The sequence below is a fragment of the Notechis scutatus genome, chromosome 8, assembly GCF_049901735.1.
Source record: "Notechis scutatus isolate UNSWTSFEM ecotype Mainland chromosome 8, rNotScu1.2, whole genome shotgun sequence".
In the NCBI taxonomy this organism is placed as follows: Eukaryota; Metazoa; Chordata; class Lepidosauria; order Squamata; family Elapidae; genus Notechis; species Notechis scutatus.
In genome coordinates, this window is record NC_142016.1 from 8,660,548 (window position 1) to 8,686,783 (window position 26,236).

A 26,236-nucleotide genomic window follows, 5' to 3' on the forward strand; every position below is an offset into this window, starting at 1 on the left:
TGTGTGGAAAAGAGTTCTTTAATTTGTATTCCATAAATTGAATTCAAACTATTGCAGAAGATGAGATCAAGGCAGTTGTTAAGTCTAGTATTGTTGGTTACTAGTTGTGTAGGCCAGTGTTTCTCACTTAAGCTTAGCAAAATATGTGGACTTCGATTCTCAGAATTCTCCAGTCAGCATTGTGGAAATGGAAATCTACTCATCTTAAAGTTGGCAAGGTTGGCTTAGAAGTTTTTCAGACGTTGCAAATAGCCTAATAGTTCAAACATTTAACGCAACCTTGTTTCTGTTTTGGTCTAATAATGCTTGTAGTCCAAATGTTGGCAATGGTATTTTCATTTCTGAAAGCTTTCAGGCATGAAATGTCACTGAGATCTTTGGCGTCTTTTATGCTGTCCCTTCTTTCCTAGCATAATAAGAAATTTTGAATGCGAATGTTCTGTTTGCATTCATACAGGAGCTGCAGGACAAAAGGTGGGAGAAAGTGTCCACAAAGCCAAAACGATGGTAGTATAAAAATGGTATGGTTGCATCTTGACTTCTTTGATGCTGTAGTGCAGGAGTCCCCAAACTTAGCAACAAAAGATTTGTGGACTTCAACTCCCAGAATTCTCCAGCCAGGTATAAGGACTTATAACGGCTATGCTGGCTGGAGAATTCTGGGAGTTGAAGTCCACAAGTCTTAAAGTTGCTAAGTTTGGGGACCTCTGCTGTAGTGTTATGTACGAATGACCCCTTGGGACACAGAAGAGCCATACATAGCCAGGGGAACAGGCAGAGCCAGCTGAGCCCACAGGAATTATAGGCCTGGGAAACATCTCAGAAGGGGACCCTCCCGAGTTTCTTGGCCTAGAAAAGTGAAGGGGCAGCCAGGTGCTTTCAGATGTTATTAAGGGAGGCGGAAGAGAAGCCGCTCTGGGCGTCACTAGAATAACAATTGAGGGAGGACAGAGAAGATCTGTCCACGTGACCTCCACGGGAACCATAGAGTCTAGGCCTGATCTCGCGGGACGTGCCCGTGACGTCACTTCTCCGCGCCGTGGCGCCCCGGCTTCTCGCTGTGTCACCGAGGCTCGCAATTCGGTTTCGGTTACTCGGGCGGCCATGGAGTACCTCATCGGCATCCAAGGGCCCGACTTCGTGCTGGTGGCCGCCGATACCATCGCGGCTTCCAGTATCGTTCACATGAAGCGCGGTCAGTCTCCGGGTTTTACTTAGGCGGGCGGCGGCGGCGCTGGGGACCGTTTGGATGACCCCCGTGTGGTCCCGTGGTGGGGTGGGTGGGGTGGGGGGTGAAGGCGAGCCAGGGTGCTGTTGAGGGCGTGGGGCCTCCTTTACGTTCCTCTCGCGGCCGTTTGCAAGACGACGCTCTTGGAAAGGGCCGGAGGATCGCGCTGGCTCCAGGAGGATCCAGTGGAAGTCGAAGGGGGAAAAATACGTTTTTGGATCCGAGCTCCTGGGAAGAAGCTGCCAGTTAGAGTAGGCTAAAACAGTGAGGGCCTGGCCTTTTCTAAATTCCTTTTTCTAAATTCCTGAATTCAAATGGGTTTTCAATTTCATTGTACACGTGTTGTGCACTGACAATAAACGTTTGATGGGTTGATAAATTCCCCTTCTCGCCTATTGATCCCAGAATGTATGAGAGGACATCGGTGACATTTCAAGAGGTTTGGAAAGTTGGTGGGGACACAGAGAGTTTGGTTTGGGGGAGCCTCGTAACAAAATGGAAGTCGGGGGGCGGGGACGGAACAAGAGGCAATAAATTTGTATGAAACTGATTGTTTTGTACTGGATTAAAACATCAAACTCTTTATTTATATAATAATTTATATGGCTGCCCAATTCAGTGACTCTTGGCGGCTTGCAGAGATTAAACCAATATAAAAATAAAATAAATAAAATAAAAATAAAATATAAAATAAAATAAAATAAAATAAAATAAAAAGCAAGAAACCGTCACCCCCTGGTGACAACAGTCAATCAAATAAGCTATTTGGTGGACTCCATGGCACACTGGGTTCCCCATTATTGTATTATTATTGGATTTCTGAAATATGTAGGACAATCTGGTGCACCTTACAGATAAATATTAACATAGTGGAGCATACTATGCTCTTGAGTGAAAATGTATGTGTGGGTCCACCCCCATATACTAAACTTGGTTACTAAATTGTGTTCTGGATTTGCCATGCAGTTTGCAGGGTGCAAAAGCACACTATATTAAGATATAAAAAGAAAAATTGTCAAGCTTTGCATGTTGTGCAAATAAAGCCATTAGGTTTGCAAGTGACTGGACTAAACATGTATGCATAGCTGTAGAATTAAGTTTTTTAAAATATTCTGTGATTGTATGTTTTCAATTGTATTTTTAAACATTTTTGTTAGCTCCCTTGAACATTTAATGCATTAAGCATATTGTAGAATTGTCAACAGATCGGTCATCTGCACCTTTGTTTTTAAATTTTAAATATTTTTACATTACAAAAGCTTAAATATCAATGGTTATTGGAGAACAAAAATCTAAACAAATTGGTTACTTTTTGGCTCTTCAGTCATAAGTAGGGCTTTCTAATTTTATTTCAGATAATGGAAAGTTAAACGCTGTGGAATTAATTGGAAGAATAATTATTCCCCTTCCTTTTTGTTTCTCAGTTTGAAAACTTCATACTTAAACCTTGACTTAAAACCAGTAACTTAGTGACTGTTCAAAATTATAACGGCACTTGAAAAAGTTATTTATGACTGTTTTTTTTCACACTTATGAACGTTGCAGCATCCCCATAGTCATGTAATGAAAATTTGGGCACTTGACAACTGGCATGTATTTAGGACGGTTACAGTGTCTTTTGACCTAATCATCTTTTGTGACCTTCTGATAAGCAAAGTCAATGAGGAAGACAGATTCACTTAACTGTGTTACTAACTTAACAACTGTAGTGATTCACTTAACTGTGGCAAGAAAGGTTGTAAAATGGAGCAAAACTCACTGATCTTGCTTAGTAGTGGAAATTTTGGGCTCAATTGTGGTCGTAACTCAAGGACTACCTGTATCTGATTAATCTTTTTTTCTGACACTGGTGCCTGTTCTTCTTTTCTTCCTCTGTAATGTTAAAGATCATGACAAGATGTTCAAGATGAGTGAGAAAATCTTGCTACTGTGTGTTGGGGAGGCTGGCGATACTGTACAATTTGCAGAATACATCCAGAAAAATGTCCAGCTTTATAAGATGAGGAATGGTGAGTGATGCAGCTGAGTCTCTATGAAAAGTAGCCAATAAGAAACGAGGGTTCCATACTACAACTGATCTAGGTGTTCATGTCTTCAAGTACTGTTCAGGGTAGGATTTCCTCCATTCATTCACATATTTATGTCCTTATCTCAGTTACTAGACACTTTTGTTTTTCCACCTGTGGTAAACAGTATTTAAGCTGAGTGCTAGAACTGCTGTTAGTTTCTTGTGCTTGTGCTCTTGGGAAGTTTCTTAGGTCCAGTTTGCATATTCAGATTTACAGGAGCGTATCTAATGAAAAGGGCTTTCATTAAAAATGCCTCTTATATTTGAAGTAAATACAACCACTCTGATTTCAGAAATTAATGTGAGAATAATAGCTTCAAGTATTCCCCATAACATAAATGGATTTTTTAAAATCCATCTTAATTTATTTGTGTATCATATGAGTGATACATTTTAGAAGTTCTATAAAGCAGTTGACATATTTGATTGACTATAATTATATGTTTGATAAGAATTTTCTCTTGACTTTATATAATTCTAGTTTATAGATTTCTAGCTTTGTCCCCATGTCTATACACAGTTTTTGTAAGCACAGAGTTTGAATACAAGCATAGATATATTTAGATATTGCAAGAGTATTTATTAATAAGGCTTCAGAGGTTTAGGGTACAAAACTGTTAGTCATTTTTCTGTGCATCCACTTGTTCACAAAAAAAATTGAAGTTGAAGCTATCTTATTTTAGTACTTATTGTTTTATACTATAAAATTTAGTTGAAGCAGTTGCTTCCAATGAGTCTAGAATGAATTTCCAGGTAGCTCTAAGACATGATTGTGTTACTGTTTTAACAATAGGATATGAGTTGTCTCCAACTGCTGCTGCCAACTTCACACGCCGAAATCTGGCTGATTACTTACGGAGCAGGGTAAGCCAGTCAGCTTTTATGGGCTGTTTAGGTTTGGAGGTATTGTGTGTTTTCCCCAAGTCTTATGGTAAGGGAATGTAATGGAACTTGCAGGTGTGTCAATTTCATCATTTCCTGATAAGATTATTTATATTTCATATTCCTAAATTGCCCATCTCCCTCACAAAGGGGCTGTGGATGGTGTACAACATAATGTAACCAATAAATAAAATATATAAACAGCAAAAATAAAATAAAAGTAGGATTAAAACTTAAAATTGTACAATAATGACAAACATCAAAAGAGGTGAAAATTCTAATGATGGTTATTACTGGGAAACAGTTCGTGATTCATGCTCTCTCTCTCCTTCAAGATAAAAGGTTAATCTGAAAACAATTTCAAGTATAGGAAGAAGTAGGGAGCATGTTAGGTCAGAAGTCAACTGCCCAATCTATTTAGAGATTCACTTTAGTTGGAGGATTTGTCCCCTTTTTCCCCCCCTCCACTTTTCCCATGCCCGGCCCTACATTGTTGGTGATCTTTCTATGAGGATAATTTCTGTGAATTATACAGGTGGCTGCCAAGGAAGAGGGTTCCTCCTGTAACTTTATCTTAAGATTCAACTGTTCATTTCTTGCAATTGTGTCACTGCTTGAAGGAAACTGTCTACAACCTGGTGCCTCCCCAATACATTGAATTTCAGTTTCCATAATCCAACAACCTGGGTAATTAAAACTGGCTTTAGTCTTTTAATATTCCATGATTCTTTGTAATAGCTATGGGTCATTTTCCAAACGACACTTCCTGCTTCAGTAGGATCCTGAGGATATTGCAGTTAAAAGTGGAAATTGACAACAAATAACTACCGTATGGCTGAGGTCATCTGTGAGAGATTGTGGGAAGACTTGAATGGTAACAGAAGGTATGTTAGATATTAACCACCAATTCCAGTTCCAGAGGGCACCACCTTAGAGAAGTTTGTGTGAACAGGATTAAGGTAACGAACGGATGGCCTATTTCAAATCAGATTGCTGTTTATAATCCAGTGTATTACGAATGGCTTCCCACCTGAGATCTGAGTGATCTTACCTTTTTCGCCTTCTCTTTAGCCTTGTGAAGGCCTGTCTCTCCTCTTGAGCATTGGAATAGTTGAACAGGCCGGCTGCTTAGTACCTGGGGAGAAGGGTATTCACTTGTTTTTTATGGATTGTTGTGAGCCTCCTAGAATAATAAGAGATAGGCAGCCTTATAATTTGTGTAAATAAATAGTTTGTAAGGAACCATAACAAAAAGTAAAGTCCGAGGTTTCTGTATACTTAAAGAAGCTGAACAAAAATGTATAAGTCTGGAATTTGGGTTTTGCCTCATTTATTCTGATGCGCTAATTGTTAGGAGTATGAGCCAAAATTGTCAAAATCAGGTTCTGGTTCAGGGACTGGTTCAGTACATTTATAGTTCTCAAAGCAAATGAGGTCTTTGTATGGGCTCTTTGATTAGCATGGGGCTAAAATGCAGCCATTGTAGTATTGGAGGATCCCAAGGCATAGTTGCCACAATTGAAATTGTGCTCTGAATACTAGAAACTATGGATAGTTCTAAACCAGTGTTACTCAAACTTGGCAACTTTAAGAAGTGTGGTCTGCAACTCCCAGAACTCCCAGGAGCGTAAGAATTCTGGGTCTTAAAATTTCACATATCTTAAAAGTTGCCACATTTGAAAAATACTTTCTAAACCATGAAATAAGCAGGGAGTCTCCTCCATTATATATGGAAGATGATGAAACATCTTAAGTTCAAACCTGGTTTATTTGCTGCAATATCCATCTGAAAGATGACTGAATCTTGCAAGGCTAACACCTCCTTAAATAGGAAAGAACAGTCCTTGCACTGCAGATTAAGTCAGAAAGTGGCTTTCTAAACTTCCTGAACAGCGTATGGTGGGGATATGATTCAAACCATCATGAGCTTGCAGCAACTACAAAACACCTGTTCTGAGCCAGGCTATAGAAAGACAAAGAAAGCATTTATGTCCACTTTCCTCCTTCCCCTAAGTTCCTTGATCCAGCATTTTTGTACCAGCTGCTTCTGATATGGTTGGTGTACTATCCCCCCTTTTAAGAAAAATAAATACAAGCATGTGCGTACTCATGACTAAATGCTTCAGGGCAGAAAAAACTAAATAAAATATGGAAATTGCCTATGATTAGCCTCATGTTTAGAAATGGTGGTTGTTTTTTTTACGGGAGGGAGGGGCCATGGCTCTATGGAGAGGATGATTCTGAGGCAAGCAGTAGGGCCCAGGTTAAACTTTTGTCATCTTACAGGTGAAATCTCAGACTCGATCAGAATAAACCAGCCTGTGTACTAGATCTACTGAGTGTCGATTCCAATAATTGTCAGTCATCCATTTGTGGAGGAAATCAGCTAGATCAGCAGTCTCAATTTAGCAGTGTCCAGTGTTTGTGTTCTTGTTCAGGCTTGTGAATTTTTAATTTGGAATGAGTTGCAAAATCTCCCTGGTCATTACTTAGTTGCAGATCAGGTTCCTGTGCATCCATAAGTTACTTTCAGCAGATTCAAAGCAATGGCTGCAGTAAAATGAACATGAAACAGATCCTGCTTTGCAACAGTACAACAGTAGATGCTTCATACTGATATCTCTCAAAGGCTACTGTCACTCTATGCCTTCCTTGGAAGCCTCATTGGTTTGTTTTAGCCAGTGTAGCTGTGATGACCCGGCATGTACCACAAATATAACAAAAACCAAAACGTAAAGAAAGGTCCTTTAATGCCTTCAACTTGGCTTTACTGTTCAATTGTTCACAGTTGGAGATTAAACTATTTTCAAAATAACGTTCCAAACAAAAGAAATACAGTTCAAATTCAAATATCAGATAACGAAACAAAAACCAAAAACAAACCGCACGGAAGAAAGTTCCACCACAGACCAGGATAATTAATTACAAACTTCAAGAAGATAACCAGGTACAGTCCGTTGGAAGAATGCCAACCAAGATAAACCTCATCCAGGAAAAAAAAACACTTATCTCCAGCATTTGCTAGCAGGCAGATCCAAACTCTTATGCAGATCTCACATCTGCAACCCATGAAGAGGATCATGGCCCTCTTAGCCTGAGTAGACCACATTTTTCCCTGATCCTCTCCTCCCTGCGTGCCCTAGGATGGATAAGGGATGGGCCTGGGTCCTCCTCTGACTGCTCAGCCGGCCTCTGCCCTTCCCCAGTCTCCTCTACAACTTCTGGAGACACCCTTCCACTCCCTGTCGGCTGTTCCTCCTCTCCTTCAGAGTCAATCTCCACCACTCTAGCACTCTAATGTGCCATAATGTGTTTCCTTGCATGCACCTCTATTCTCAGATTGAAATGATCCCACCTAAAAAAACTTGATCATTTCAAGGGGGTAAAAACCATCGGGTTGGAAGCATTGAAACGTTCCATGCCCAGAACATGGCAGTTTGGAAGCAGCAGAATGACAGAACATGGAAGTAGAGTGAAAAAGACACATGCTTGTAAATGGTCTTTTCATTGGCAACTCAGCCAAATTATGTTCTTTGCATTGAAGCAAGGATATGCCACATCTTCCAAGGTGGAATTAATCTAGTTATATATAGACCATCATTGTTCCAGGGGGTACACCTCGCTTGTAAGTTAGAACCTTGCCTTGCCCACAGTAACCCTTGCCTTCCCAAGAAACCAACGTGTGGCAGGCATCTAGCCATCAAAATGTTGCCTATTCCTGCACAATTGGTACATTATGAGATTATTTTTTTTCATTCATGATGCCATCTATTTTCTCCTCTCTCAAGCTGTTCTAACATCTGTCTTTTTCACCTGCACATCTGTGCATTTTATTGTTGCTTCATTGGCATTTATGTTCTTCCCCCTCATAGCCCAAGCTAGCCCTGGCACATTGATTGATTGATTTAACTTACTGTATTTCCAGTTTATCTTTGAATATATTGTGTCTCTTAATTTTTATCTGTGTGGAGTTGAAGGAATGGGCAAGCTATAGCAAAGCATGAAACATTTGGGATGGTCTGCTTAGTAAGTTTCCATGGGTCATTTTGATTAATTATTTATGGTTTGTTTGTTTTGTACACCTCCCAGAATCACATAGTTTGAGTTGGGTGGCCATATGGATTGCATGCGTGCATGCATAGATATATGAATAGACAAATAATTTTGTCAAGAGCTTCACTATGCCATCTTGCTTTTGCTGTTATAAGACTTCTTTTCAAAACCAGCACTTGCAAAGCAAAACATAATCCCCACCCCCAACTACACACTAACAACCTCAAATAACAGAAAGAAATTAAACCATAAAAATGCTGAAATAAGGCCTCGACTTCTCAATAAAATCAGTAGATTCTGTTTAATTTCTTTCTGAAGACAAGCTAATACAATAAAATAGAGCAGTATTGTTTGGTGTAAAAACTGAACAAGAAGCTTAAAATAAATACGGTAATATAATAGATATTGTGTCAGATCCTTGTATCTGTCATTTCTTCAGTGGAAGAAGAAAAGGGGAGGGGAGGCTGATAAAGAAATCCTTTCTTGATGTAACCTGAATATATTTAATCTTATATCGAATTTGTATAACCCACACATGATACGATGGAGGGAAAAAAGCCAGATGGCCAGAACTATCACCTCTGAGAGGCACAACCAGGAGATGAGAAGGTCATAAAAACTCCACAGTGAGATTGTACTTTGGGAATCTCTTGAATAGTTCGTTCTAACAAGAGGGGTGGGGAGGAATTAACATACTGGCTTTTGTTTCACTAAATACACATCGAGATAAGGAGAGGGGTTCTAAACTCTCTTATGTATCCCTGTGTGGCTGAGAGACCTCAGACGCTGCTTTGAACTCCTACAGGAATTGTCTCATCTCAATAAAGAATTCCTCTGTGATACGTTTGGATACGTTTTCAGAAGTTCATTCTAGTTGAGTGAATGGGAAAAGTTCTGTAGCCTGACATATTGTAAGAAGATGGTCTTTGTGTGTGTGTGTGTTTCGGCAGAATCTCATCTGCCATCATCAGGCTTCTGTATAGTGTTCATCTGTGAGTCTATACAGTATACAGAAGCCTGATGATGGCAGATGAGATTCTGCAAACTTTCTACAACTTTAAAAGCACAACTACAATGACGTGGGAAAATACCCGAGCAAAGCTGAATGCCATACATGTAAGTACCATGAAAACTTAAGAAAACACATACACACACACACACACACATATATATATATACACACATATATATATATATATATATATATATATATATATATATATACACACACATATATATACATATACACACATACACACATATATATATATATATACACATATATACATATATACACACACACACACACAGCACACATCAAAATCTGGCAACCCCCAGAATCAGTTTTCTTAGTCATTTTGCAATCAGAACACAGCCTCCCCCAAAAATCTATGTTTAACCCTATTGACTTTCTTATATATTTCTTGACCCTCCATCACTGTGAGAATAGAGCTGAAGACAGAAGCACAATGGTGATGAATGAGTACTTGCAAGCTGCTTCTGATGACTGCCAGCTGCCAGCAGTTCGGCAATTCAAGATCTCACCAGCTATACGTTATATGATTCACACACATGCATATACATATACACACACACGGTATATATATATATAATATGTATATATATATGTATATATATGACTACTGTACACACACACACACAAAATCTGGGTGTGTCAGAATAGTTTTCTTAGTCATTTTGCAAGAAACTGCCTCCTTTAAAAAAACCTATGTTTTTCTCTTTCATTCTGTTGAAATAGTTATGGTTGAGATATATTGTTAATTGATCACCAGTTATCTAATGTCCTTTCATTGTGATCAGCTTTTCCATGAGGCTCAGAGGCAGAGAGGGAAGAAGGTTTGCCAGCTGGAATGGCATGGCAAACTGGCCAATCTTTATTTCTGACTGAGGTCCACTTCCTATTCAGCCTTGCAGAAGTCAGGTTTGTAGAATCATAGATTCCGAAGGGCAGTTTAGGCCATTGAATCTAGCCCATTGCTCAGCATTGGAATCCGAATTAAGACATCTAAGGCAGTGACTGTTTAGCATCTCCTTGAACATAGACATAGTTTTCAAGCTCACTACCTTGGGCCAATCTAGTGCTTTGCACTGTTTCCTACAGTCATTCCCTGGCCTGAACAAACCATGGTTTGCCACCCTCATATTAGGGTTGGAACTTTTATTTGACCAGAACTGCCGTTTTCATAACTCAGGGGGAGAACTGGAGCATATGAGGGGAGGAGGTAGACATGTGCAAGTGTGAAGGTCATTTGCTGCTGATTGATCTGGACTGTGCAATAGAGGCATCGCTCAGCTCACACTTGCTTCTGCCTTTAACTGAAAGGTAAATGTATCTTTCTTAAAATCTAATCTGCAAATTGGATTGTTAGCAATCCCTTTTACCAAAGCCTGTGGTTAAGGCCAAAAACCATTTTAATTTCTACTTAACAATGGTTAAATATCAATTACATCCTTGAGTTTAAGTTTCCTAATAGTTTTTTTTTTTAAAATTTGTTTCTGTTTAACTCTAATTTTTCTGCAGAATAATACTTTCATTTTGGGAAACCGGCTTGTCATTTGACTTGGAGTTTTGATTTTCAAATGAACACCAACCTGGTCATTTTTTTTCCTGCTGTTATATATTCTGCAGGTTATCTTTCTCCTCCTCCTGCTCCTCAGGTCTTAAGAAAAGGAGGATCAAGAAAGGAATATTCTACAAACCTCCTCTTCCTCCTCCTCCTCCTCCTCCTCCTCCTCCTCTGTAAGGAAGATCTCCACTTCTCCCCTTTCACCCCTCCCCCCCTGCAAGGATGTGTCTGCATACAATTACTGGTCTTTTCCCCAATGTGCTGCCGGCTGCCTGTTTTCACGGCCTTGCAGGTTCTCGTGACCTTTGGAGCAGATGGTCCAGGTGACACCGGCTTGGAGCATCTTCACTAACGAAGGCAATTTAACATGCCACTTGGCAAAGCCGGACTATCAGGATGTGACATGGTGAGACCGTGCCTCCTTCCTCTGCATGCCAGGTCCCTGGAGGCCTGGTCCTGCCTCTTGCTCTCCCTCCCCTCCTTCCACGCCTGAGTTTGCCTTCTAGCTTACCTGCTCCAGATGGGCTACGCAGCAGGGAGGACACTGGCAGAAGCAGATGTGTTTGTTTACCGGAGATGAAATGTGGCGCTCTTGCAGATGGCAGGGCCCTCCAGCAAACGGTGCACTTTGACACCACAGTCATGCCACTTGGTGCATCGGAGAGGGACCTGCCTTCTTCCTCTTTCAGCATTGCCCCGCATTGCATTCTGAATAAAAGGAAAATCCTGATTGGCACTTGATGGCACTGGAGAATCCTACTTTTTTAAAAAAAAAAAATCTTCCAATCTCTACAATATATTTTAGGAAGGAGAGTCACTGCAATGGCTTGACAAAGTTTGTAGACAGTCTAAGGTTAAAGTTTGGGTGTAAAGACTTGGGTGTAATCTAGCTGTTGGTTATATATAAAGTCATGTTATGGCCAATGTTATTTTCAGTTTATTTTCTAATGATTCAGAATTTAAAAATGTTGGTTTTGGGAGCTTGTGGGAGGGTGATAATGACAACTTACTAGGTTAACATTTATCTGCCATAATTCCTAAGGTTTTTTTCTTTGTAAGTCATATGAAATCCTTCTAATGTATTTGGCAGCCCTAAAGATGACAGGGGAAATGCAGTTTTCCTCGGAGTTTTGATTCTGTTGGAGGTGTTACTTAGAAGTCTGACAATATTTCTTCTAAGTGACCAGATATAAGTCAAGGCAGTTCTTGATTTCTGACTGGTCACTTAGGTGAACCCAAATTTGAAGTTCCAAAAGCGGTCTCCTCCTGGTCACATGATCCCTTTTGGGACATTTTGCAACCAGCCCGCCTTTGTAGCCGTTTGCAGCACCCCTGGCCATGTGACCGCGATTTACATTGTTGTTTTGCCAGAAACTGGCATTTACATCCACTTACCAACAAAAAGTGCCCATTCTAGACAATGGGTTTTCTTAATGACTGGCATAAAAATTGTCACAAAATCAGGCTGGTCCCACAAGTGCCTCGACTTACAATCGTGGTGATATTCTAAGGAAATTCCAGCTCCATTATGGCCATAGGCCTACATGCATAGATAGATAAAGTCTGAATATGAAATTGCACAAAAGCCGAGAACATACCCATGCATGGAAGGGACTTCATGGTAGAACTGGTGCTGATCATTCCCAGTGTCTGGATATGCCCAGTAATTTACTGCTCGGACCTTTCCCTGTCAAGTGATTCTAATTGCAAGATGCATTAAAAGGGAATCCTTTCATTTGGTCTAAAGCAAGGGTGTCCAACCTTGGCAACTTTAAGACTTGTGGACTTCAACTCCCAGAATTCCTCAGCCAGCTTTGCTGGCTGAGGAATTCTGGGAGTTGAAGTCCACAAGTCTTAAAGTTGCCAAGGTTGGACACCCCTGGTCTAAAGGCTGAGATGTCAGAAGAGCAATGCTATGTTTTTGTACACACCCATGAAATCTCATGTTAGGGTAAAGCGGTGATATCTAGAATTAAAACTGTAACATGCAGTCTTAGAAAATAGATATCCTAGAGCCAAACTGGTTTGCGAATCCACATGTGGTTTCATTGATTTTGTTGGGAACTAGTTGAGCATTACACCTGCATGCACCTTTTGCTTATCAATAACTCCCATCATATTTCATCCTGCAGGGGTTGGTGAATGTGTACGTATATGTGTGGGTGTATGTAAAGGGATCTAAATGTTGTCATGATTTTCATTTGCTGTGCCTAATAGCTTTGTAGGACCAGGTAAGCTTTCCTTTTCAGCAGATTCTCTCTTTATAAACTTGGAATAAACAAATGAAAAGTTCCTTTGCAAATCTTTCCATGTGAATGACTGGGAAATGCTCCAAATGTTTGTTTTTTTTCCCCAATGACTTTCCACATTTGCTGTAAAATGAGGAGAATGAAAGAAGTTGTATTCTTGGAACCAGGACATTGAGATTTCACCCACATCGATCTATTTTCCAGATATGAAAATGGCAATTTTTCCAATTTGGCATCCTCTGCCCCAGCTTGATTGATCTCTTGTTGCCTTGAATTTCCTTCTCTGTGAATTCATATTTTACACGCTGTGAACACTTGCATTTTCCATGTGTGAGCAAATGTTTCTTATTTATAGTATTTTGTTTTGTGGTTTGTAATTCTCCCTCGACTTTAGCCATGTTGGTTTTGACTGATGGGAGTTGGAGCCCTTCTAGGGGGTGGGTTTAGAGCCCTCTGAAGATACTTGGATAGTCTGCTATCTTGGCTAATAATCAACGGGAGACTCATGGTTTAGGCCAATGCTCTCATGCCCTACTTGGGAATTTCTGGGGCAGCTCTTTGTGGCCTCTGAAATGGATTGGGGTTTAATTGAGCCTGACAGTTTTTGAGCTAAAATGTCAAAGCACATTGCTGGTCCTTTTTTATAAGATGCATAAGTTTGATAGGGCAATCTGTTTCATGTTACAGCTTCCCTCAAAATATGTTGGGTGCCCTCATTCGTTTCACAAAATCCCACATTCTAGCTTGCTTTAAAATTCAGAGGAGCATCAGAGCTTGGTGGCTCTTTCTCCAAATTTTTAATTTTCAAGAGCTGTATTAGTGAAATGACAAAATAAAGAAAAAAAAGTCACATTTTTGAGAGAGAGAGAGAGAGAGGGAAAAGAAAGCAGTTTTTTTTCAGGCAAAAAAAATTTGACCTTTCAGTGACAACAATTCATTTCTTCCCCTCCTCCCCCCTTGAAACTTGCCTTTGAGCTCTTGCAGTATCTTCAAGATAATTTTCCTGGTGAGATGCTCCCTGCTCAGACCCACTTCCTCTGGCCTGATATTCTCCAGATACGTTGGACAGGATTCTATGTGTTCCTTGTGAATGCCCAGGCTGATTAGTAATTCTGGACGCTATGCTCTTTTTTAGTGTAACTTTATTAAGCCTTTTAATATAAAAACTAAACAAAAACTAATATTTAGAAGAAAAAAAAGGAAGGAAGAAAAAAAAAAAGCCAACTAATTGTAAAAAGCCAATTTTTACAGCAGTTATTAGTTTATGTAAGATTATTATATGCAGAAAAGAAAAGAAACAAGCTTATTTTTAATCCTTTTGGAGGATGTTTGATTGAGTATTTAAAGCGATGAGTGAAGATAAAGTCAATAGAATATAGATAAAGAAGATAAAATTAAGCCATCAGTATTAATAAAGTTAAGTCTTTTCCCTTCATTCATTGTGCATCAGCTTATGGTGGCTGAATTCATTGGCTTTTCTGTACATTCTGTCTTAATGTTCTTGAATTTTCTTTTTCCATTGCCATTTCTCCTAGTTATGTATAATATAATATAATATAATATAATATAATATAATATAATATAATATAATATAATATAATATATAATATAATATAATGATATTATATTATATTATATTATATTATATTATATTATATTATATTATATTATATTATATTATATTATATTATATTATATTATATTATATTATATTATATTATATTATATATGAAGCCATCAGTATTAATAAAGTTAAGTCTTTTCTCCTTCATTCATTGTGCATCAGCTTATGGTGGGCTGAATCTCATTGGCTTTTCTGTACATTCTGTCTTAATGTTCTTGAATTTTCTTTTTTCCATAAATTGCCATTTCCTCCTAGATTATGTATAATATAATATATATATATAATTATATGATACTAAGTGTTCCTATCAAAAAAAATTAAGACCCATAAGGTACTTCTCTCTGCTCTTAATGCTATTCTTTTATCTGTTCCTTTTCTCAGTCCTTAAGTAATTTTTCAATAGCTGTTTTCTACTTGGGAGCTTATGCTGTATGGATTTCAGCTGCCTTACTCTTTCTGGGTTGTTTGCTTGCCAATTCATGAACCATGTTTCTTTTAGATTCCCACAAGACAAATGCTAACTTTCCCACAATCTAGCATGTTGCAAATATTAAGCAAATTGTCAGTCCTCCCAAGTAAGCCAAACAGGAAACAACGACCATAAGAGTCAATTCTACTTTGTTGTAAGGCTGCATTAGGAGAATCTTGCAAGTCTGAAAATACAAATCTCCCACCATCTCCTTAACAGTCTGATCCATGAAGATGGGGCCTTCCTAGGTTTCTTTTTTGGCCTGTTGTTCACTTGGCAGCACCTCTTCCCCCTGGTCCCTCAAGGTCCTCCCCACATCCCTTTACACAACTTTTAGAGGGTTAGAGTCAAGGGTCATGCTTGGTTTTGCAGTTATGTCCCAGGAGCTAAAAAATAGACAAGACCAGGGAATAGAAAAAATGTGGCTGAAAGCAAAATGATATTAAATATATTTATGTTTATGGTAAAATTAATTATATGCAGTTAATATAATTACAGTATAATAGAAGTGATTTCCCCATGTTTGGACTTAGAATTCAGTGCCTACTTTTTGAAGAGCTGTCAGGCCACACTTGAAGGTTTTGCTAGACCTTGGACGTGCTTGTGTGAGTGATGTGTGTGTTTATGCATGCATATGGATGTGAACCTATACTCCACAACAGATTCATTCTGGCTGGCTCTTGTATGGTATTGAGAAGATATTCAGGAATTCTACGTTTATAGATGATACAGAAACTTGAGTACCTATGAACACCTGTAACCAAGGGACTGAAGCAAAGAAATTGATAATCTGTGGGCATCTCATCAGCTAGAGCAGGGGTTACCAACCTTTTGGACCTCAGGGACCACCAACCTCATAATTTTAAATCCCGTGGACCAGAGACCCTGGGAAAATGCCCCCAAAAGTCTGCAGGAAAATTCCCCACCCCATTTTTTTACCAATCGATCATTCTTTATTTGGGATTGCAGGATACCGTCTCCAGCTCTGTTCTCAGGGTGGGGGAGAGAGAGAGAGAGAGAGACTTTGGGCTTCATGCAAGAGAAGCAGCAGAAGTCCTTCTTTCTCTCCCCCAAATTCTGCCAGAAATGAGTCTTTGCTGGCGCAGCCTCTTGGAGCAGGAGGCCTTGCAGGGTCCCAAAGACTCATTTCTGGCAGAGTTTGGGGGAGAGAAAGAAACACTTTTGCTGCTTTCCTTGCGTGCAGCCAAAAGCAGAAGAAGAAAGAAGCGGGAAGAAGCAGCCTGGTGGCCAGGTGAGGCACGTGGGGTGAGTGGGGCAAGTTCCCCCCCCCCCGCCCTTTCCCCCCTCCCCTCACTACCTCATGTTGTTTGCAATGCAAGTGACGCAAACCTTGTGTTCCCGCAGGCCAGGTGGGCGGCGCAGCCTTGTGTTCCCGCGCAACCTGGATTAATTGCTTTGGGGGGTGCTTTGGGGTGACATTTTTCCACCAAAATTTTCTCGCGGACCACCACTGGTCCCCAGCCCACTGCTTGGTGACCACTGAGCTACAGCAGCGGTTGCCAGCTGGTGGGTCACGAGAAAATTTTGGTCGGCTGCAGAGAAATCTCACCCCTAGAGCACCCCCCCCAATGCAATTAATCCAGGCTGTGCAAAAATACAAGGCTGCGCCGCCCCCATGGCCCACGGGAACCCTCCCCATTCACTCACTCCTTATCTGGCAAACTTGCCTGCTAAATTGCTATTTTTCCTTTTTCCGACCTCAGGTGTTCTGCTGTGCCGGGAGATTTAGGTTAGCTAGGAAGCAGGAAATGGTTGGATTTCTTGCTTTCTAGCTAGTCTTTAGATCTTCGGCTCTGCTTTTAAGCACAGCTGAACCTCCCTTAGGACTGAAGGTTCTATTATTCAGTGCAGACTCACAGCAAGCAAATTTGAGAGACTGAGCTAGCCGATGGCAGATAGATAGATCACTGAATGATTCTGTGAGCAACTCAATCTGCCTGCCGGCTTTACCTGATTTTGGATAAAATTTGCTCTTTTTTTATAAAAAAATAATATTTTCATACATGGTGTTAATTTTGTGATTTTGCTTGCAAGCAAATTTTATGTGACAGACTGAGCTAGCCGATGGCAGATAGATAGATCACTGAATGATTCTGTGAGCAACTCAATCTGCCTGCCGGCTTTACCTGATTTTGGATAAAATTTGCTCTTTTTTTATAAAAATAATATTTTCATACATGGTGTTAATTTTGTGATTTTGCTTGCAAGCAAATTTTATGTGACAGACTGAGCTAGCCGATGGCAGACAGATAGATTTCTGAATGACTCTGTGATTCTGGGAGCAACTCAATTTGCCTGCCTGCTTTGCCTGATTTTGGGTAAAAGTTGCTCTTTTTTTAATAAAAAAATTCAATATGTATATTATTTATAATATTTACATACAAGCCATGCCCAGCCAGTCACATGACCACCAAGCTACACCCACATATTAGGCCACGCCCACAGAACCGGTTAGTGGTTCCCTGGGATTTAAAATTGTGAGTCTGGTGGTCCCTGAGGTCCAAAAGGTTGGCGACCCCTGAGCTAGAGGAGGCTTTTACGTGCTCTGCATGTCCCAAGGCACACATGGTATATAGTTAATGTGTCATCGCAAATCCAGAGAGTTTTTATTTAAGTTGGTCCTTGATGGTTTTGCACAATGAATCATTTGAGTCCCTGGAAACCGAGTGGGATCTGCATCTGTTTGGAAATGCAGTTTCCTACCAAATACAAATTAGGAGTTCTGCATTTTCTTGGGTCCTTGTCTTCCTATTTATCTCTGAGAATGCAAAGGGGACTGTTGAGGTTGCATAAAGAATTGCAGGGTGCCATCCCTCTCTTTCTCAACGCAGGCATTACTCTTCCCCAGCCAAATGTAGCTTCTTACAAAGCATTTAATTATAGGTGGCTCAGCCTGGCCTGGGTCCAAAGGCAGGTTATCAGCTCCTGGCTGATTGTCCACGCTTGGTGGGATGCCTTCCTCGCACCCTTATTCCCTTTTCTTCCTCTCGCTTGCGACTTTGGCTTCCGCCAGATGTCGGATGCCAGCCTCTCCCCCCCCCACCCCCCATCGTTTGTCACCAATTTTGCTGTGTGTGTTGGTGGTGTAGTTTGTCACCACTGTTCCTTCCAGTTGTAAATGTTGAAGGATGTCACGCTCTTTCTAATCACTGTTGTTATTTTAAATCAGAATAATGGGGTTGAGATTGCAGTCCCTTCCCCCATTTTTCCAGCCTTGTACTGACATTATTTCTACATACTCTGCCTGAATCTTCCCTTTTAACCTGCCTGCCCACACGTGAAGCTTTCCTAATTGCCCTTTAAAAAATTACCAATCGCTGTAATTATAACTTGTAATTATAAAATCTAAAGTGGATCTGGATGTTTGTTGCTAGGGTTCACAGTTTACAGGCAGGTAGCAATATTTAATTGAGGTTTCAGTTGTTACTCGGCTACAACACCCTGAGGACCAGCTATATTTTTTTCCCAGCAAGTCAACATGTACCCACCTTGTCAGCACAGGCAGACCAGATGTCAGGTGCAGGAAGTCAGGAACCAGGATAGAAATTGAAAAGTTTTATTTCGTGCTACCTATACACAAGGATCTGAAGTACTAGCACAATGGCCCCCAATCTTTTGGGCACCAGGAACTGGTTCCACAGGAACTTTTCCCGGCGCCTGGAGGGGCCTGGTTTTGCGTGCTGCCTACATACCGCGGATGGGGCTTCGCTGGTTTGCAACAGCCCAGTTGCTGGTATGTCATGGATCAGTGCCGGTCCATGGACCGGGGGTTAGGGACCCCTGTCCTAACGGTCAAGCAGTTAAGAGTCAATGGACTGTTAAGGGGGGATGGGCTTCGATCTCTTACAGGGGCGTAAAGACTCTAAACTGATGATGCCTTCGATCCCACCTTCGGGCTTAGCCTGGTCGTCTCCTCCATCAGAAGCAAGTAAATAAGGCTCAGGCCAAGGGTACAGGGGAACAGCAGGGAGCTTCCATAGCTAGATAATCTAGATTTATATAACCTTTCCTCAAGTAGTATATATTGTTTTGATCAATTATCTTTTCTTCCTCTCCAGGCTAAATCTTCCTTCCTTACTTTACAACAAGTTACCTCTTGGTGGGCTTTGCACTGTAGTCTGAATAAGGCTTTGAAGGGGAAGGCTGGCATTCTTCTCCAGCCTTGTGTCTTCCAACTATCAAATCCCACATCTCCCCAACAGGCATGGCCACCCTTGCTAAGGAATTATTACTCCATAGGCCTACACAATGGATCTGGGTGCCTTGTCCCCAGTTTGTCTCCAGGGAATGTCACAAATGTTGCTCTTGTAATCTCTCTCTTTTACTTTGGGATATCCCATTTTTCCATTCAAGAAAGGTAGATAAAGTTGCTGAACATGTAGTTGAAAACAAAACACTAAAACAATTAAAATTAAGCAACCCCCCAAAGCAAAAGGCATGCAATTCCCCCCCTAAAAATATGTCAAATGATTTGCTTTCAAACGTGCACCTTAGCTTTTTTCCCAAAGTTGAGAGTAAAATTCGGGGAGCACCCTACCCTCATCTCCCATGCCTCAACCCAATTAAATGTTGAAATTCATGACTCCTTTGAAAATGCTTTAGCAGTAGAAGTTCCTGCCTGGACAGATTCAGAAGGAGACAAGTTATTTACAAATTTATGGGGCTTGTTGCATATATTTGTTGTGCAATGTGCTACGATGCTGTGGTGCATTGCACCAGAGCTGCTAGTGTGTAGCATCTCTACCTGTATCCGACTTAGCAACAAGACCAGGGGTAAATTAAAGTTATGATTAGCATCAAATGAGAGCAGAAGGTAGTTTGGGGGCAGCTTCTGTCCTAAAGTGCAGCTCTCCGTGGCTGTACTGCTCCCTGCAAACCAGGGGAAAAGTGAAAAGAGACACAAGAAAGAACTTGGGAGTGCCTTCTGCAGTCCCCTGTACCCAACCAGCTTTCCCAATCAAGTTGCTGCACAGCTGCCTGGCTCTAATTAGCTTGCGCATCATTTATGTATGTATGCTTTGACATCTGACACAGACACGGCTCAAAGTTGGCATCTAGAAGCCATGTTTGTGGTCCGGAACTTGATTCGCCAATTACAGTAGAACTTTGGGTTGACGGCTTCTAGATGTGCAAGATGCTTAGGTGTATAGAAAGGAGTGTTAACACGGGCTAATTAATGCCATGACTGAGGAGCAGCTTTTAGTCCCAAACCCTTCTTACATTTTCCCATATTTCTTTCTAAAAATAATATCTTATCAGCAGAGTCTGATTGTTTAATAATATCTTAAAAGGAATGGATCCTGCTGGGTAGAGGTAAGAAGCCTGTAGCCCATGGAGTCTGATCACACTCCCAAATTTCATGGGGCAATTGGTGAAAGTTGGCCAATTTCCTTCTTTTTTTTCGGGAGGAAAAAAAAAATCCATTTATAAGTCTTCCATTGATCTTCCATTTTACCTTTTATAAGAGGGGGTGATGGAGATCCCAACACATTTATCCCAAAATGGAGATGGGGGAGACCTGGAGCAATCATCAAAGTGATAAAACTTTTCCTACCCAGCCTTATTTCTGGGGAACGATCCCTTTTTAAAAAGCTTTTTCCTCCAGTCACCTTGCTAGAAATGGCCGTCGTTGTGTTTATTACCACAAAGATGAATCTTAATCATTTCTGAGTTTTAGGTTTAAATGAGGAAATCTCGCTGCTCCTTTTCTGTGACTGAGGTTCGAAATATTGTTGATGTTATGCCATTGTAGGTGTCCGCTGCTTCAACCATTTTGGCTTCTTTGGGGGAAAATGAATAAAATTATATAATGTCCCACTATGGTTAAAACAGGAGTTCTCTTCCCCAAACAGATGTCTTGGCCTTCAGTTCCCATAATTAGGTGATCTGGACAGGAACAGGGTGTGAAAGGTTGATGTTGAGCCTTGTCTGCCTTTATGTATTGTTTTAAGGGAAGGCTTGCTACCTACTAGTCAGTTTTGAACTCCTGGCACTTGCTTAAACTAGCCCCTGCAATTTTCTTGCCACAATTTCAAAAGTGGTTCGCCTTTGCCTACTTTTTATTAGGGGAGAGAGAAAGAGAGAGAGAGAAAGGCCCAGAGTCACCCAGCTGGTTTGTGCCTAAGGCACGGTTAGAACACAGATCTCCCCAATTCTACCCCAAATTGGCTGTTTGCGTTTATTAACTAGCAATTCAACTTTCTCCCTTCGTGAGCAACGATGGATTACAAATAAATACCCCATCTTGAAACCTGGAAACACCCCCCAAAATTTCTACTGATCAGGGATGTACTGATCTGGGGTGTTCAGCATCCCAGAAGGGCTGAAATATTAAACATATGACAACTAACTTAACATAAATTAATTGGTATCAAGTTTAATTTTGTCCAATCCAGTCCACTTTATGGAGTGTCAACATTCAAATGCCAAGTTCAGCTTTTAACTTGAAAATTGGGGTGTACCCGATCCTTACAGCTTGCTGATCTCTGAAGGTGTTGTGTTGGGTACTATATACTATATACTTATATACTATAAGGATGGCAATCACAGATCTAACTCTGTGAGTTCCTATCAGTGTTAATGCGATTCATTCTTTTCCAGTCTTAACTTTCCCAGATAATTGGGGTTATATCACACATTATCTCAAGCCAACATGATTTATTGATACATACACATCCTTCCCCTTGGTTTTCTTGCAGACTCCTTATCATGTCAACCTCCTCCTCGCTGGCTACGATGAACATGATGGTCCTGCCCTTTATTACATGGATTATCTTGCTTCTTTAGCTAAAGTTCCCTTTGCAGCCCATGGCTATGGGGCATTTCTCACGCTCAGCATTCTTGACCGCTACTATAAACCAGGTGAGTTTGACAAATGTGAAGCAGGGCACTTGTGGAAACATGGAGGTTTCATCTTTATGAAGCAAATTTTTATCCATTGAGATTTGCAGAAGGCCGGTTTGGCATTGTGTAAGCCAGATATTAGCAATCAGAAGTTAGGCACATGGAGCTCACCAACTTTTCTGGGCATTTAGAAGCAGAGTTGCCTTGGACTGTGAGATGGGCAGTACATAAATTTAATAATAATAAATCTAACACACTATAACGCTTCTCAAAATCTGTAGAGAATGTTCTATAGACTTTGGTAATGTGATATCCTCCCCATTTCTCCAAATAATTTTTGTAGGTTCCAGATTATTAATGCACATTTGTTTTAAAAAATCAGAGATGGTTTGCTTATATCCTGCCTTTATTATTACATTATAAGTAAGACGGCAAACATATACATCACACCTTCCTCCTCTTGTTTTCCCCACAACAACCATCCTATGAGGTGTATTAGTCTTGAGTGGGAGGAACTGGCTCAAAGTCACCCATCTGGCTTCCATGGCTAAGGCGGGACTTGAACTCATAGCCTCCTGCTTTCTAGCTCAGTGCCTTACCCATTAGACCTGTGATGGTGAACCTGTGGCACACAGAGCCATTTGTGCTGGTGTGCGAGCCACAGGCAAACTTACCTCACTGCGCATGCGTGCACCTCACAGCTGTTTTTTTTTTTTTCCCCGGTTGGTTTGAGGCCTTTTTCAGCCTCCCAGAGGCTTGGAAAAAACCTCTGCAAGGCTTTTCAGGACGAATTATAGGCCTGTTTTGTCACTTCCTCTAATACCGGAAGTGACAAAACGGGCCTATAATTCGGCCTGAAAAGCCCTGCAGAGGTTTTTTCCAAGCCTCTGGGAGGCCGAAAAAGCCACAAACCAGTCGAAAAATCAGCTGTGAGGTGCAGTGCAGGTAAGGGGGTGGGGATTGCCTGCGCAGGGGGCGTGGGGGCCACGCCTTGCATTCTGGGTGCTGGCATGCAAGTGCGTGCGCAAAGTTGGGCACAGGAGCCCCCAAAGGTTTAGCCACCACTGCACTAGACCAAACTGGCTCTGGTTTCAACCCAAGCTGTGTTGGTTACCCTTGGCTCTTCTGTTGAAATGAGTATGAAAAGTTTGCTCAAACCAACCGGCGTCCTGCAGAATTCAAGTGGGGTAGACGTCCAGCTAATTCAGTCTGCAGAAAGCATATTCAAAAAGACAATTGTGTATGCCAAGCTTGGCCTTTCTTTTCAGCTGTTTTAAGGTGTTCTTGGCTGCCTTTTCCTTCCGGCAGCTCCACTGCTCCCTGTGATGGAGCGGAATTATGCCCTGCCCCCTCCCCCCTCCCCACTCCGCCCGCCTTCTCCCATATTTTTGTCACACTTCGTTGTTCTCAGCATGGGCGAAGCTTTCTTCTGAAATGCAAGAATAGCTGAGGCACTCTGCACACGTGCCACTTCCATTGTGAAACCCCAACGCCTAACAGGGAGCGAAGCACTAAAAGTCTGCGGAGGAACACCTCCTCGCTCCCTTGAGGGATTCGCAGCCAAGCATGGACCAGATGGAGCTAATTTAAAGCCATAATAAGCTCAAGAAGGCCGAGGTGCCCAGTCTCTCCAAGCCCCTGGCCGTGGGAGGCAGAATTCTGCCGGGTTTTCCATTAATGCAGAACAAATCGATTTTGGACGGCTCGTTGGGCCACAGAGCTGGGGCACAGGTGATCCTCCTTACATGTGGAATGAGTTTTCTCCAAGCTGGGAACGGGACTCCGGTTCCTTTGTGCATGCACTGAAAGGCTGTTCGAACTTCATGAAAGAGTTTTTTTTTTTTTGGAGGGTGGGGAGGGGGTTCCGAGACTCGGCCACTAATTAAAGCGGTCTGCCGGGGTCTCCTTCCTTCCTTCAGGTATCACCCGTGAAGAAGCAATAGAAGTTCTCAAGAAATGTCTGGAGGAGGTGAGTGACCTGACTCAGCCCAGGAAACCAATGCAGTATTTGCTTCCTTTTGTTTAGCCAGCACTGTTTGCCTCTCTTCTGCTGCTGGGAATTCTCATCCCCCCCCCCACATTCCCCCCCCCGGGAAAAAATATTCCTGCCAATAGGAGGAATCTCTCTAAGGCAGCCAGATGTGGAATTGGCTACCAGAGAAGAAACTATTTTTTTCCTCCTGATCTTCATTTTCTTCGTGTCTTCCAGATTCCAAACTCCACGTTTTCTTTTTAAAAAGAGGAAAAAGAAACAGATCTTGCTACATTTCGTGTTAATTGCCCGCCCCTCGGCCTCTTCTGGCCAAGAGTTTTGTCTGTTTCATTCTCGTATTCAGTGATTGTTATCATTTTCACTAAAAATGGGAAAGATGGAAATCAGTGCACACTTAATAAGCAGGATTTGGGGAAGGTTGATCATGAGAAGATCCCGGTCTAGCCAAATACAACCTTTTTAATGCTGTTTCGAGAGAGGATGGAATGAGAAACTATTTACCTTTATTTACCTTTATTTTGTTTTTATGCTGCCCGTTGCTATGTGACATTGCTAAGAATCAGCATTCTCTGGCTGAAGGTGAAATTTTCTGGTTGCTATTGAAAGCTTCCTAAAATGCCATCATGACTAGGAAAATCCCAGCTGCCTTCTCAATATAAAACTGTCACTCTTTTTTCTTTCTTGCATATTTTGTTAATCAGTGCATTAAACATTTTCTCATAGTATACGCTGACGAATCTGGTGGTTGATGTACCAGTTCTTTACTCTGATACAAAAGGAGCTTGCCATGTTAAAATTGCCCTTTTCTTTTCTGATCCCTTTGATCCACCTCAGTGTATAAATCAGTTTCTCTGCCGGTTATACCGTCTATTGAGAATCTGGCAACTTTCAAATGTGTGGACTTCAACTCCCAGAATTCCTCAGCAGCCATGGGAGTTGAAGCCCACAGATCTAAAAGTTGCCAAGGCTGAGAAGCACTGACCTACACACTACCAAATTTAGAAAGTGAAGTCACCTTGTTCAGTTTCAAATGGTGCATCATTCCTCCATCTGAAAAGGCGTAAGTTCCTTGTTCTTGCACCATCAACACTGCAGAGAGGACAGTACATCATTCCCCTGCATTTAATATAACTTGCAGGATTACATTTTGACCGCAGGGCATTAAAGATGCACCTGGAATGAAATTCTCTGTGTTGGGTGCCATAACTCCTCCAGCATTCATAAGAGGAGGCTGAGTTTGTTTTATGATGATGATCAATGCTGCTTAAATGAAATTTTCAATGTGCTTTTCTTAATTTGTGAGGATATGAAACCTGGACCCTTTTCTGGATTCATTCCCCGGATAGGTTCAAGCTGACTTTAACTTCACAGATGCTCAAATATGGACCATACAAGTATGCTGTTGGTGAAATATGAAATAAGGCCTTCTTTTCTTAAAAAGATCCAGTGAAAATGCCACAACAGCTGTTCAGATGGGCAATCTGTTGATGATCACTGATTTATCAGACCTCTCTTTTTTGCAAGTTCTTAGTCCTGCTGAGATTTGCAGGCCCAGAAATCAGTGGTGTGTGATTTTTCATTTAAAAACCCTCGATTCTGTATAAAGGATGGCTCTTTGACTCACGCATTCATTGCACTCCCCTGTGAATGTTTTACGGGCCTCTGTTTAAAAGAACAGCAACTTTCCTTGACTGAGCATGCTCCAGATATCTTGGGACAGCAACTCCCAGAATTCCCAGCCTTAGTTGGGGATGCCGGTAGGAAACATCGGTTCTCCTCTCCATCTTTGCCATTTGATTCTAACCTTGTGAATTTCTTAACTGTCAAAGCAAGGATGGAGGGCAGTTTTAATAGATGGGTTTACTGCCGAGGGGTGTGTGTGTGTGTGTGTGTTAGGGCATCAGTGGGGCAAAGAAGCTGAAAGGGGCTCCTGAGCAACCATAAGACAGATCTTAACCTGATTTGCTGCCAATGCTGAACCAAACGGGTTTCTCTCCCTCTCACAGATCCAAAAACGCTTCATCTTGAACTTGCCTTCTTTCAACGCCCGGTTTATCGATAAAGATGGTATCCACGAAGTGACCAATGTCCCGCTCCTGAAATCGGTGGCCTGAGTGTCATCTTCTTTTTGCAGTGTCCGATCTCCTTTTTGTACTTGTTGGAAAACCAGAACATCTTTATTTCTGTTTCCAAATGCAAATAAAGATTTAATCTTTCA

At 41.3% G+C, this 26,236-nt stretch overlaps 1 protein-coding gene across 1 annotated transcript; it reads left to right on the forward strand.

The window, feature by feature from the left end:
- The first annotated feature begins 1,023 nt into the window (after window positions 1–1,023).
- Window positions 1,024–26,236, forward strand: PSMB2 (proteasome 20S subunit beta 2). The gene is made up of 6 exons (XM_026680672.2): window positions 1,024–1,195; window positions 3,115–3,237; window positions 4,090–4,160; window positions 21,881–22,043; window positions 23,945–23,994; window positions 26,025–26,236. Exons 1-6 carry the CDS (start codon window positions 1,105–1,107, stop codon window positions 26,130–26,132), a joined length of 606 nt encoding a protein of 201 aa, XP_026536457.1. The 5' UTR covers window positions 1,024–1,104; the 3' UTR covers window positions 26,133–26,236.

What these genes read in the sequence shown, in the direction of transcription:
- PSMB2 (XM_026680672.2), top strand. Translation starts at nt 1,105, where the DNA reads ATGGAGTACCTCATCGGCATCCAAGGGCCCGACTTCGTGCTGGTGGCC. An exon ending in GCTTTATAAGATGAGGAATG is followed by an intron (nt 3,238 to 4,089) that starts GTGAGTGATGCA and finishes TTTTAACAATAG; the next exon opens with GATATGAGTTGTCTCCAACT. An exon ending in TGACCGCTACTATAAACCAG is followed by an intron (nt 22,044 to 23,944) that starts GTGAGTTTGACA and finishes TCCTTCCTTCAG; the next exon opens with GTATCACCCGTGAAGAAGCA.